The sequence below is a fragment of the Jaculus jaculus genome, chromosome 9 (assembly GCF_020740685.1).
Source record: "Jaculus jaculus isolate mJacJac1 chromosome 9, mJacJac1.mat.Y.cur, whole genome shotgun sequence".
In the NCBI taxonomy this organism is placed as follows: domain Eukaryota; kingdom Metazoa; phylum Chordata; class Mammalia; order Rodentia; family Dipodidae; genus Jaculus; species Jaculus jaculus.
This window is the reverse complement of record NC_059110.1, coordinates 84,854,790-84,869,701: the sequence shown is the minus strand read 5'-3', so window position 1 is coordinate 84,869,701 and position 14,912 is coordinate 84,854,790. Positions and strand designations below refer to the sequence as shown.

The 14,912-nt window shown below is 42.1% G+C and overlaps 1 protein-coding gene across 1 annotated transcript in view; it reads right to left on the bottom strand.

The window, feature by feature from the left end:
* The window catches only part of Blmh (bleomycin hydrolase), a 54,230-nt gene extending 41,221 nt beyond the window's left edge, over positions 1-13,009 (bottom strand). The window contains exons 1-6 of the mRNA XM_045159653.1: positions 12,773-13,009; positions 12,291-12,488; positions 9,173-9,282; positions 7,708-7,849; positions 6,028-6,116; positions 4,242-4,334 (exon numbers count right to left, since the gene is read on the bottom strand). Coding sequence (XP_045015588.1) covers positions 4,242-4,334; positions 6,028-6,116; positions 7,708-7,849; positions 9,173-9,282; positions 12,291-12,488; positions 12,773-12,785 — 645 coding nt within the window. The 5' untranslated portion in view covers positions 12,786-13,009. The remainder of the gene's footprint in view (positions 1-4,241; positions 4,335-6,027; positions 6,117-7,707; positions 7,850-9,172; positions 9,283-12,290; positions 12,489-12,772) is intronic.
* Positions 13,010-14,912: the final 1,903 nt, after the last annotated feature.

Here is a 14,912-nt window from a genome sequence, read left to right as displayed (position 1 = left end):
CTCTGGGTTCAATCTCCAGCACCACATAAAAAATATAAAATGAGGCTACAGTGAAAGTAGCATTGTTTACCTATTAGATTAGTAAACAATTGCCCAAATTACCAAAGAGAATGTACACTGGCATAACTGTATGATCCCAGGATAATGTGGCATCATTACATATCAAAATACAAATGTATAATAGTATGTCTTCTTTTTTAAATTCTTTCAGTGTTGGCAATGGAACTCAGAACCTCAAACAAGCTAGGCAAACACTATCACTAAACTACAACCCTAGATCTACAGGGTGTTTAAGAGCTGAAAGCCACTGCTATGTAATTTCCTAAGTCATCAAAATGGTTTCCTGTCCCTTTTCATGGCCCTGACAAATACTGATTTTTGGCCCTCGTTTTAGGATATGTTTTTGACACACTGGGGTTTGTTAGAGAATACATTAACAATCCTAAGGAGATCTGGAGGCTTAAAGAGTGGCTACACTGAGAAAGCCCTGCAATACAGGTCGCCACACATTTCCAAAACAGATCTCCCTTGTCTACCACCTCCACAAGCAACCTGCACTTCTCCCAGAAAGAATGCCCTAGGCATAATCACATTCCACTCAAAGCCATTTCAGCTCCCTGGTTGTTTATTTAAGCCATCATTTGGACTGCCCACAAGGCCAGGCAATTCATAGGTACTAATTTGTGGCTTTGCATGAAGCTAGACTCTTCATTACCAAAGAGTCAGGTTAAGTAATCAGGAGTCATTTGGAGGATTGTAAAAAACTGAAAACCTACCACAGAGATTCTGTAGTTAATAGGTCAGATAGAATAACTAAGTCAAAATCCTATAAACATCCATACTCAGGACTTGGTAAAGTAGTATCTTAGGATTTCAAGGTAAAGGTAGGAGAAGAAAACAAATGATGCAAAAATGTATATGCTTTAATTCCTTTCTTAAAATGTTATTTATTTGAGAGAAAGATAGAAAAAGAGACAGAGAATGCATGGGAGCACCAGGGCCTCCTGCCACTGCAAATAAACTCTAGATGCATGTGTCACTTTATACATCTGGCTTTATGTGAGTACTAGGGAATCGAACCCAGGCCATCAGGTTTTCTAAGCAAGTGTTTTTGTTTTTTTTTATTTGAGAGCGACAGACACAGAGAGAAAGACAGATAGAGGGAGAGAGAGAGAATGGGCGCGCCAGGGCTTCCAGCCTCTGCAAACGAACTCCAGACGCGTGCGCCCCCTTGTAAGCAAGTGTTTTTAACCACCGAGCAATCTCTCTATCCCACATATGCTTTAATTCTTTTTTTTTTTTTTGGTGGGGGGGAGGGTGTGAGTTTCAAGGTAGGGTCTCACTCTAGCCCAGGCTGACCTGGAATTCACTGTGTAATCTCAGAGTAACCTCGAACTCACGGTGATCCTCCTACCTCTGCCTCCCGAGTGCTGGGATTAAAAGTGTGCACCACCACGCCCAGCATGTTTTAATTCTTCATCAGTTGTTTTATCATCCTGTACCACTCCTAGGGTTAGAATATAGACTTTAAACCAGCCATGGGGGCACACACCTTTAATTCCAGCACTCAGGAGGTAGAGGTAGGAGGATCACCGTGAGTTCGAGGCCACTCTGAGATTATTACACAGTGAATTCCAGGTCAGCCTGGGCTAGAGTGAGACCCTACCTCGAAAAACCAAAAAAAAAAAAGAAAAACAAAACACAACAATAACAAAACCCAAATCTGAATATAGACTTTAACACATCATTAATCAACACATCTATGACCCTACCACCTTCACCTAATCATAAATAAAGATAAATTATAAAGGAGAGAAGGCCTTGGTATGAGATACCATTCCAAACAGGAAAGAAAGAGAACAAATATTTGCTGAATGTTTTCTACGTACAAAATATTACAGCCTTGAATTCTTATAGTTAAGTCCTCAGTTGAGACCCCCCCTCCCCCAAAAAAAAATCCAGCAAGGAAACCATTTTAAATTCCAACTTAATCTCAGGTTGAGCGAGCCACCCAAGATCACTGGATGTTAGGTAATAAGGTTAGAATTTAAATCCATGTTAGGTTAGCTCCAAAGCTGCCTTTTCCCCTGTACTAAGACAGTGTTCTTCAATAGAAACACATAAGAAAAGCAAATACAATTTAAATGCTTTTGTAAATAAAACTTCTGCATTTTTTACTCAGTAAATATGTAAGAGTCCTCCTAGAATGAACTGACTGATACATTCATGACCCCACAATGGTTACTGTTCTGAGCCCAAAAACGTTTTGACACTGAGGGCTGAGGAGGAGAGAAGGAATGAGACAAAAACAAATCAGAGAAAGAACTACATTAAAGAGGAGGGTCCCCAGGGGATGGAAGGCAGGGGAGAGGGGACAAAAGAGGATAATGGGATGGGAAGATGATCAAATTACTGGATGTTCATACATTAAAGTTTTCAATAGAAAATTAAAGAAATAGGCCTACTGGCAAAAAAAAAAATGGTAATAGTTGTCCTTTTTTGGAGGAGGTATATGTATGTGTAATGTGTATATGTGGGGTGGTGTATGTTGTATGCATGTATATGTGGATGTGCATGCCTCATGTGCATGTGTGGAAGCTAGAGGAAGATACCAGTATCCTCTTCTATTGCTCTTCCAGCTTATTTTCCTGAGAGAAAGAGCCTCTCGCTGGACCCAGAATTCCCTGTTTTTTGGTTAAAGTGGCTGACCAAGAGGCCCCTGTGAGTTTCCTATCTCTGCTCCGCTCATTACTGGGGTGAACAGGAATACATCGCCATGTCTGCTTTTGATGCGGTGCTAGAGATGCAACTCAGGTTCCCATGCCTGCAGAGCAAGTGCTCCTGCTCGCGGAGCGCCTCCCGCTCTACCGCTGTGCTGTTCTCAGCGCAGCTTCAGTTGTATGCATGCTACTTCTGGATATGAACAGTTTCAAGTAATAAAGACTCTCATCTGTCTTGATAATAAATATTATTACCACAAAATATTTATTTGGTAATTTCTAAGTTTTCTAAAATGTTTTTACACATATTGTTTTAAAAGATATAACAGTCAACTGCACCTTAGTTTTTCTTACAGAATAAAACCAAAATTTCTGCCATCTATCCAAAATCCCCTGTATCTCTTGCACTGTATATACAATTTCCTTTGCCTGGGATGATCTTCATTGTTAGGCACATGTAACTTCCCAGTGCTAGTTTAAATAGCTTCCCTATGCAACTGGAATTAGTCATTTCCCCTCTATGACACAAATCCTTTTTACACCTCTAGCAAGGCTTTACTATCATTATCTGTGTTTTCTTTTCTTTTCTTGCTTGTGTGAGTGAGTGTGTTTGATGTATGCACGTACATGTGCTTTTGCAGCATGCCATGCACTTAGCTGTGATGGGATGCTTGTCTGCAGTAGGAGATGCTTGCCTGGGGAGGCCTGAATGGAACGTCAGGTGCCCTGTTCCACGGATTCTCTGCCTGTTCTTATTTGAGCCAAGTCTCTTACTGATCCCAGAGCTTGCTGGTTTGTTGTTGCGAGCTCTAGTGATTCTCAGGTATTTGCTCCCCTATGGAGCTGGGGTTAGACATGCATGGCCATGCCCATGCCCAACTGTTTATGTGAGTTCTAGGGACCAAACTCCAAAGGTTTCTCAGATCTCCATGCTTGCAAAGGAAGTACTCTTAACTGCTGAACCATCTTCTAGCCTGTTCCCCAGCAGCCCCCCAGAAGATTAAGCTGATAGGGTATGGATGTTACTTAATAGTAGACTGTTTGCCTGAGGTTCTGGGTCCAACACCCACTGTGAGAGGGAAACAAAACAACTTATCATCACCACCAGCAATGGCAACAAAAAGACAAGCTCTATGAGGGCAGAAATTGGCTTTCTCACCTTTATTTCCTCAGTGTTAAGTTGAGAGACTGTATTCAGTATTTATAACACATATGAAGAATAAATTATATATAGACCACTAACTAGGGATTAGAAAACCCTCAAATGTTTTCAGCAAAAAATAGGTTTTATGTTTGTTTTTGTTGTTTGAGACAAGGTCTCATATAGCCTAGGCTATATAGTCAACACTGGTCTTGAACTCTTGATCCTCCTACCTCTACCTCCTAAGTGAAGTAAGTAGCTTTCATTCAATTAAATATTCATTGTGAGACTACTTCATAATCAGTTCAGCAGATGGGATATTCAGAGAGCTTTGTAGAAGAGCCACAAAAATCCAAATCATGATTAATCCTGGCACTTACCTCCTCCATCATGGCATCCTGCGTAGCTGAAATCTCTCCTTTGGTTGCTCCACTGTGGACCAGGTTCCGCAGTCGTATACAGAATTCTCTCATCTATGATAGAAACTTATTCAGCATTCCAATAGTTATCTAAACTGTTAATAAACCTAACAGATCAATGCTAGTTGTACTTAAGTACAACTCAGCCAAGACCTTAGGGTAAAGTTTATAGAAGCAACTGAATTTCCTGTCAGTCCACTTGATCAGGTAGTAAAAAATACTTTCCACACAAGAAAATAAGACATGGATTATTCCCCAAGAACACTGGGTAGAACTGTTCTTGCAGCATCCTCTGTGTGCACATGGAGGGAAAATCTGATTCCATTATGTCTATCATGCTTAGAGACAAGATGATTACAGCACTGAATCTTGCCAACAGATGTTTGTTTAAAATTTTATGAATTGTCCACTTCACCTTCTCTGCCGATCACTATGACCATGACTACTTCACCAACCCCTAATATGGTTTTCATTTTAGCTGCTCTCAGTTTTGACAAATGCCCCAAATAAATGCAAGTCTGAAATTTGAGTACAGTGCACAGATACATTCCAACTCAATATGGAATCCAAAGCTGAATTCTTTATGATCTTTTAGCTTTGGGTAAGAATCTCTAGCTTCCTGGGTGGACAATCACCAGACCTAGTTATTAGCCTCACAGATGAGGATGGCAGATTGTGGCAACACCCAGTTCTCTAAAAAGATGTGCAACTAGCATTTCACCCTTCTTATAGGACTTAGAACCTCCTCAAGAAAATGAATTATATGGAGAAAAGAACATGATCCATTAAGATAACCTAAGCCACACAAACCAATTCAGTAAGTACATCAAGTTTTCAATGGGTGGATAAAACACACTGGTGTGGTCTGGGAAGACTAAGAACTCAGTATACTCTTTAAAAAAGCCTTACAAATAGTTCTTATTGGTTTTACTAGTACATAAAGCTGTCCCAGTTCACTTCTACTAGAACCAAGTGAAAGGCACACAGCACCCAGTGTGCATGTGGCCAGATTAAATGAACACAGGACTTTTTTCCTTGAGTACTCATTAAAAATAAATAAATAAATAAATAAATGGAGTTTTTTTTAATAGCGTTTAAAAAAGGAATACATTTAAGATTTTTATATTTAGTTATTTGAGACAGAGAAAGAGAGTGAGAGAGGAAGAATGGGCACGCTAGGGCCTCTAGCCACTGTAGACAAGCTCCAGATGCAGACACCACCATGTGCATCTGGCTTACAAACCAGGCCCTTAGGCTTTGCAGGTATGTGCTTTAACCACCACACCTTTTCTCCAGCCCAAAATGGACGCTTTTTTTTTTTTTTGGAGTCATTTTTGTTCATTTTTTGTTTATTTATTTGATAGTGACAGACACAGAGAGAAAGACAGATAAGAGGGAGAGAGAGAGAATGGGCACACCAGGGCCTCCAGCCACTGTAAACGAACTCCAGACGTGTGCGCCCCCTTGTGCATCTGGCTAATGTGGGACCTGGGGAACCGAGCCTTGAACTGGGGTCCTTAGGCTTCACAGGCAAGCGCTTAACCGCTAAGCCATCTCTCCAGCCCATTTGTGAGTCATTTTTAAAGAAGAAAGAAACCTTCATCTCAATTATTTTTTTAAGTTAATATGTAACTATATTGCTTCAACTAAACCTTTGTATCAGAAGCTGTATTGTCTCTTTAAAAGAACAGTTAAGCTTTAGAGTAAGTACACTAAACTCAGTCCCTCCATGCTCTGTATGCGGTACCTTGTGATTCAGGATATCATTCATTCTTCTGCTTGCTTCTGTTGTATGAGATTCAGGGAAGCATTTCTTAGGAACAACACCATATTTTTCTAAAACACAATGAATTCCAGTGTTCAATTAGGTAAAAACACACTCTAGTATTAGAAAGTCTTTGTTTTTTCGAGGTAGGGTCTCACTCTAGCCCAGGCTGACCTGGAACTCACAACATAGTCTCAGGATGGCCTTGAACTCACAGCGATCCTCCTACCTCTGCCTCCTGAGTGCTGAGATTAAAGGAATGTGCCAACATGTCCAACTTATTCAGAGGTTTTTAATGTGCATATTTACACTGAAGTTAATTCTATTTTGTAAAGTGCTCAGCATTTGAATTCTCCTCATAAGAAAATGACTTGAATGAGGGTAATATTAAACAGTTACAGGATTTTGGTTTTGTTTTGTACACTGTTGAAGATCAAACCCAGGGTCATGTGCATGCTATGAGCCCTCTACCACTGAGCTCTGCCAGTATAGGTATAGTTGTTTTAAAAAATGTATTTTTATTTTTATTTATTTATTTATTTGAGAGAGAGACAGGCAGAAAAGGAAAGAGAATGGGCATGCCAGGGCTTCCAGCTGCTACCACCTTGTGCTGGCTTACGTGGGTACTGGGGAATTGAACCTGGGTCGTTTGGCTTTGCAGACAAACACCTAAATTACTAAGCATCTCTCCAGCCCTGAGCTACAGTTTTAGTGTGTTAAATGGACAATAGATAACAGTTTCTTTTGAAAATTGCTTATAATTAATTTTACTTTTTCTTCTCCAATGCAGCCTGATTACCTCAATGGACAAGAGATAACTTTTTTTTTTTTTTGGAAAGTTACGTCTAATTAATTTTACTTTTTCTTCTTTAACCCAGCCTTAATAGTCCCTGCTTATCCCTCATTTAAGAAAGGACTTTCACAGAAAAGAATGTAAAAGGACTGGAGAGATGGCTTAGTGGTTAAGGCACTTGCCTGCAAAGCCAAAGGACCCAAGTTTGATTTCCCAGAACCCACATAAGTCAGATGCACAAGGTGATGCATGCATGTAGAGTTCACTGGCAGTGGCTAGAGGCCTGGTAGACTCATTCTATCTGCCTCTTCCTCTCTCTCATAAATAAGTAAAAAAAGAGTATTAAGTAAAGATTTTTAGAACTAATAGTGTAGCCTTCTTAGAGACCAATTCTGTACATAACCATCAAAGAAGTGGCCTATTCTTAATGCTAGAACCTTGCTTGATCATAGTGAGTTTCAATTCCATTAGAAAAAAACTCTTGGGCTGGAGAGAGGCTTAGTGGTTAAGGCACTTGCCTGCAAAACCAAAGGACCCAGGCTTGATTCCCCAGGACCCACATAAGCCAGATGCACAAGGTGGTGCATACGTCTGGAGTTCTTTTGCAGCAGCTGAAGACCCTGCAGTGCACATTCTCTCTCCATCTGCCTCTTTTTCTCTCTCAAATAAAAATAAATAAAATTGCCAGGCGTGGTGGTTCACGCCTTTAATCCCAGCACTCTGGAGGGAGATGTAGGAGGATTGCCGAGAGTTCAAGGCCACCCTGAAACTACATAGTGAATTCCAGGTCAGCCTGGGCTAGAGTGAGACCCTCCCTCAAAAAACCAACATAAATAAATAAATAAATAAATTTTTTAAAAAGCTCTTACCAATAACATTAACAAGCATATCCCACTGACCACCATCATTTGTAGGGTTCATAAGCAAATACTGCACCAGTCTTCCATCTTCAGGCTCCTTTTTCTGGGCTGTGTCCACAAAAGCATTCAAGAAGAAATAACAGCGTTCAACCTTAGAGTACGAGGAGATAGATAAAATTAAAAGAAAAGAAAGCCAAAACTTCATCAATATTATCAGTAGGATGGGAATCTTACAACTACTATAGATCCAATAGGTATTTTAAAACTAAAATTGGTTCATTAAATATAAATATTTGGCTTCATAAAAATATTTGAGGTATTTTCTTAGACCTCTACATATATTCCAACTTGCTGCATATACATGCACCATATACATTTTCCATACTAAAATAAAATCTGATATCTATAGTTTTTACTCAATAAAAATCTAATGGACACTTATACAGATTTTTTAAATCAAATAAAATTATTTACTGTTTTTCAAGCAAGTACTACCAAAAGAAGGAACTATGTACTTAAAAAATCAAATAACCAGGCAGGCGTGGTGGCGCACACTTTTAATCTCAGCACTCAGGAGGTAGCGTTAAGAGGATTGCCATGAGTTCGAGGCCACCCTAAGAATACAGAGTGAATTCCTGGTCAGCCTGGGCTAGAGTGAGACCCTACCTCAGGAAAACAAACAAACAGACAGACAAACAAAAACCCAAATAACCAAAATAAAGATGCTAGAAAGGTAAATTACTGAAAATAAGGAATTAGATTTTAAATAAAGAATTAGGAAGAGACTTGTTATTGCATTGCAGAAAGTAGTGACCTGCCAACCAAAAGGTAGATGAGGGCTTTGGCATTATGGCTCAGGGTTAGTGTTCCTGCTTGCACTATGTAAGAGGCCCTGGATTTGAATCCCAGCACCACAAAAGAAGAATAAAATATACAAAAGCAGTTCTGTGGTTGGAAAGTGTCAGTTTCTGATACTTCGGAAATCAGAACAGTGTCCCATCTGTAATCAAAGGGTCGAATGTAAGCAGAAAAACCAAGAAGTGTAAAAGCAGTCCTGGAAGTTGCATACAGATACTCTCTGCTAAACCTGCCTGCTTTTCTGAGTTGTACCAAAAAAGTGTAATCTTTTCTTTCCTTCTTTTTGTCTCTTTGGATACCTTCTGAAATCCAAGCATGTTTGTCCTGACACTACACTTTGAGGCTTTTTACCTTTTTCTCAATAAATCTTTGCTTTAAAAAAAGAAAGAAAGAAAAAGGCCACACATGGTAGCACACACATCTAATCCCAGCCCTCGGGAGGCAGAGGTAGGAGGATTGCCATGAGTTTGAGGCCACCCTGAGACTACACAGTGAATTCAGATCAGCCTGGGCTAGAGCGAGACCCTACCTTAAAAAAAAAAAAAAAAGAGAGAGAGAGAGAGAGAGAGAAGAAAAAGACAAAAAAGAAAAAGAATCATGCAAGTGAGTTCCATACCTTGTCCCAGAAAAATACATAAGACTGACTAAACTCAAATTCTTCAATATTAAATTTTTTCATGAATGGAAGTCTCATAACATTCAGACAAGAAAAGATCCAGCATCGTCCTAAAACAAAAGAACAAAACAAGAAATTATGAATGTTCACAAAAGTCATACTCTGACTGTATTTCTCAGCATTGAACCTATGACAAAATTTGGACAGTTATGACTAAATCAGAAAGAAAAAATTACTAAAACCAAAGCAAAACAAAATCCAGTAATCACTATATGTAATATCTATGCAAAAGTTTAAGATCTTAGCCGGGCGTGGTGGCACACACCCTTTAATCCCAGCACTCAGGAGGCAGAGGTAGGAGGATCTCTGTGAGTTCAAGACCACCTTGAGACTACATAGTGAACTCCAGGTAAGCCTGAGCTAGAGTGAAACCCTACCTCAGAAAACGAAAAAAAAAAAAAAGAGAAAAAAGAAAGTTTAAGATCTTTAACTTAACAAAAAGCTTTCAGCTCAGCATGGTGGCTCTTAGCACTTGGAAGGTTGAGGTAGGAGGTTTGCCATGAGTTCATGGTAGCTTGGGTTACAGAGTGAGTTACAGGTCGGCCTGGGTTACAGTGAGATACTGCCTACACTGAGACCCTGCCTCAAAAAACAAACAAACACAAAGAATCCATAAGCAAGCAAACAAACAAACTTTCTAGGTCGAGAAGAAAGCTCAATCAGTCAAGTGCTTACTTAACTTGCAAGCACATGGACTTGAGTTTGACCCCTGGGACTCATAGGCAAATACTAGGCATGGTGGTGGCATGTGCTGGTAATTCCAGTGTGAGGAGGTCTCAGGAATCCTGGGACTTGCTAGTTAGCCAGACTAGATAAACTGATGAGCTTTAGGCCAATGAGAGCCTTTAAAAAATAAAATAAAATAAAATGAAATATAAAAAAGGTAGGCATATATTACCCTCTCCAAGGCCCAGAGACCACTGTGGAAGAGAAAGCAGAAATAATGGAAGAGCAAGAGAAGTCATGTGCAATGCTGTCTTCCAGGTAAGACATGGCTGTTGCATTCATAAGCTCACAGCAACTGTTGTTTTCTGTACAATATGTGATATGGGGCCCATCAACATTCTATCATGCATAATTGTTTTTGGGGGGAGTGGGAGACATTTTCTCCAGTGGTGTAAATCATCCTCTGCCCATGTTTGTGCAGGCAACCCTAATTAAACCTAGTGGGACAGACACACATATATACATGGAAGACTTCAAAGTAGAAAAAGAACTAGTTGGGAAGAATTGGAAGGCGGATGGGGAGGACAGACTCAAGAAGATAATGGGACAGGACCATGTTCAAAATACATCATGTGTGTGTGTGTGTGTGTGTGTGTGCGCGCGCGCGTGCGTGCGCGCACAGTCAGTTAAAAAAAAAAGGCAGGCTGGGTATGATGGCACATGCCTTTAACCCTAGTACTCAGGGGACTGAGACAGGAGTGCTATGAGTTTGAGGCTAGCCTGGGCTACAGAGTAAGTTCCAGGTCAGTGTGGATAGTGTTCCTGAAGAATGACACCTGTTGTCTTCTGGGTCCCTCACACATGAACACACATGAACACATGCACCTACACACAAGACATACACATGTATTCACAGACATCTTAAAAACTTTTTAAATGGCTTAGCGGTTAAGGAGCTTGCTTGCAAAGTCTAATGACCTGGGTTCAATTCCTCAATACTCATGAAAAAGAAAAAAAATAACTGTAGACTGTGTGTAGGATGTGGGTGGTGGGTCATGTCTATAAGCCTAGCATTTGAAAGGCTGAGGCAGGAGGACAGCCATGAATTCAAGGTCAGCGGGAGCTTCACAGTGAGTTCTAGGCTTCCTTAGGACATACTGTACAATCCACTGCACATCACTTCAATAAACCAAATCTTAAAAAGTAACACCATTAGATAACAGAGATCATGATTAGGACTCTTAGTAGCTAAAAAAGGATACAAATGACAAAGAAAAACTTTTACTGTCCACCCCAAGCACTTTCTACTACATCAAAACAGTAATTATTTCCAAGATCATGATTTTTAACTTTAAAGTTTTTAAATTAATTTTATTATGGTATTTTTTTTTTAATTTTTATTTATTTATTTGAGAGCGACAGACACAGAGAGAAAGACAGATAGCGGGAGAGAGATAGAATGGGCGCGCCAGGGCTTCCAGCCTCTGCAAACAAACTCCAGATGCGTGCACCCCCTTGTGCATCTGGCTAACGTGGGACCTGGGGAACCGAGCCTCGAACCGGGGTCCTTAGGCTTCACAGGCAAGTGCTTAACCGCTAAGCCATCTCTCCAGCCCTATTATGGTATTTTACATATAACAAAACATACTAATGTTAAATGCACCCTTTGTGAGTTTTGAATTATCCTAAGTAATCAGTAATGTGCTTTGTGTCAATATAAATAGCCTGGGAGTGGTTTCTAAATGAGGAAAGAACTTTTAGGAATCCCTTAAGTATAATTTTGTGAGAGCATTTTCCTTGGATTCCTGGACGACCAATCTCTCACTGTAGCTGTTTTTCTAGTAGTAGTAACTAAACAGTAGATAGCGAAACAAGAACTCTTAACCACACACGAGGCCAGTTAGTGAGAACTGGGCTTATGAGTGCATTAACTCCAGCTGCAACCAAGGAGCACTTGTAAAAATATTTGAAGACATTTTGTTGTAATCATATTTAGGTCGTTTCTATTTCATACATTTGCATTCTGGGACAATTCTGAGAAGTCCTCTGGGGCATGCACGAGCAGTTTTACATGGTCTGTGACAAAGGCCACAGACCAAATCTGCAGGACACGGGGCTACAATCTCATCATCAAGGCAATATGAACTGCCCACTTTAGTGCTGAAACTAAATCCTAAGAGGCCACAGAGCACCGAAACAATCACACTGAGAAGCTTCTTAAGCCTGCCTTTATCCTGTACCTATCCTCTCTGGTTTCCTCCAAGTTCTCTCAGTACAAAGCTTGGCTCCTCCAAGGCCATTCTTAGGGACACCAAAAATGAGCGGCTGTCAAGATAGTCAAGTAAAAGTATGACCCCGCCCCCCCCCCCAAAAAAAAAGATGTTGACCTCACCGGAGCTCTTCTGGTTGGTGACCGGCTTGCCTTCCTGAGGCACAACGTGCTGGAACACATGCTGAGCACCCTGGACCGTGGCCCTCTTCAGACAGATGTCCAGCAGGTCGTGGGTGGTCCCGACATTCTGGGCAAGTACGAACTGAGGGTCAGAATTTAGTTTCTGAATCAGAGCGGATACCTTCTCCGAATTCAGTCCTGTGGGGAAGACAAGATGCCATTTGTAACACCAAAAAGCAAACAAGAGCAACAACAACAACAAAAAAACCCCAAGAGGCTGGGTCACTGGAGATCCCGGATCTAACTTCGCAAGCGCATCCTCCAAGATGCTGCCTCCCTCCAGGCCGCTCGGGCCAGTCGGGGACAGCTACCTCGCGGCCCTCGCCCAGCTTCCCAGCCCCGGGGCCTTTCACCCCGCCGGGTCGGCGCGGAGCCCCGGCAGATCCCGGGCAGGCGCCTGGGCGGGAAGAGCGGCGTCTCACCCGCGTTGTTCATGGCGCCCACGCTGCCTGGCGGGGTAACGTTCCTTGTCGGGGGGTCGCGGGTGGTGGCGGTCTTCAGGTGAGAGCTTAGAGTCACAGTGGAAGCCAGCAGCCGAAGCGGCCCGATCTGGCTTCTCGCACCCGGAGCGCCGGAAAAAGGAAACCGGCTGAATGGTGGCGAGCTAGTAGAGAAACGGGGTCCGCGGAGGGACAAAACTCGCCCCCTCGCGTTGCTGAGTCAGCGCCGTCGGGGCTGGCTCCGCCCGGGGGAGGGCCGATGGGGGCAGCCTCGCTGACGCACGGAGAGGCCGGCGCCCCCGCTCGGGCGGATCCCCCCTCCACCCCCCTCAAGCCACCTCGGCTGACCGCCGCCTGGTCGCCTACGCGGTTCCGGGCCCGACTGGACGCCGGCCGCAGCCCGCGGCCATGTGTGATGCCGCTTCCTAGCCACAGGGCGCCCTTCCACAGCCCGAGAGGCTGAGGGCTCCCGTGCTGGGCCCCGGAGCCCCGGCATGCTACCTAGCTCGTGAGAGAGTTGACCCCAAGAAGTCTTTTGAGAAGCCAGAAGAGGTCCCCCGGGCGGTGACGAGGAACTTTGAGCAGTACAAAATTACACACGGGGCTTACAATGGGTTAGTATCTCAAGAAATCCACCCAGAGGCGTTTCTTTACAGGCGCTCAGCTGACCCATCTGTGCATGGCTATTGCAACTTGTTGCCTGGATTTCTCTTGAGGTCCAAGTTCATGTATTTGAAAGGAAATTGGAACCAATCCCTTTCCCACTCACCTAGAAGCTACCGCACAGTTCCACAAATACACACCTGCGCATCTCAAGAAAACTACAATCTAGGTTTCACAACCTATGGGTGACTCCCAGCTTGGGGTAAGGAGAGCGAAGGTCAGTTTTACTCATCAACACTGTTTTGCCAGTATCTACAAAACCTACAGGTGACACCCTTCCCTTCAAAATTCATAGGCTTTTTAAGGTTTTTCAGGGGACCGACCCATTGAAGATGAAACTAGTGCACCTTAACACTGGAACCTGTTTAAAACAACAAGTTTTCTGAGGAATCTAGATTCTAAGTCTTAAGTTGAAAGCCATCTATGATCCCAAAGAACTCTGATATCTGGAGAAATCTATACCCAGACACCCATCTGTCATTTGAGGATTCATTGTCTCCGTCCCTGAGAGATTTAGCTAACGACTAACTATACAACATAGAAACCATCTCCAAGGAAGCCCATCAACTATCCTATTCTGCGATTCTTCTAGTACCTGAAGAAAAAGATCAGGCTGGAAGCTGTGCAGGAAAAAGTCATCAGACTTTTCACACAAAGATGTCCAAGCTTCCTAGCCAATTCAAATCACAAAATGTTATTCAATTTTACAGTCAGCACAGCAGACACTGAACAAACCGCCGATCATATGAAAATGAAAAGATTCAGTCTTCAAGAAACTTATGATATAGTGGAAAAGGCATACAGAACAACTATACTGTCACACAGCAGAGCTGCAGAAGCAACAGTGAACTGTTCATTAGGGCTAAAGATGCCTTAAAAAAATAATAAAGGTGGTAACAATGGTAGAACTTGCATAGCATGTGTGGGACCTTGGGGTGGAGGGAGACACCAGTGAACATAATCTCAAAGAACATATGGGATTTTCCAAGACCAAGAATAGAACGGCATTTAAGGTACCAACAAAGGTGGAGGCATCAAACACATGACAAAATCAAGTCAAGCCACCGTGCATCAGATGTGATGTGGTTAAGAGCAAAGAATGTGTTGAGATCAGAGCTGAAGTGGAGGACTGGAAAAGTAGGTTTGGGGCAGGACATGAAGGGTTTTATATGCCACGCCTGAGCATCTGGACTTTATCTTGTGCTTAATGAGAAGCCAAAATAAGCTCTTAAACAAAGGAGTAACATTCTCAGATCTGTGTAAAGAAAAATCTAGTGGCAGGGGAGAGAGTCTGTAGATAGGAACAATAATGAGAATAATTAGAATTAGCTATTCCAGTATTGCACTTGGGAGATGATAGCCTTAGACCTAACCATAGATACCCCAAAAGTTTTTAGTTGAATGATAGTATAAAAGACATTGTCATTAACTAAAACCCAGCTGCTGCTGCTGCTGCTGC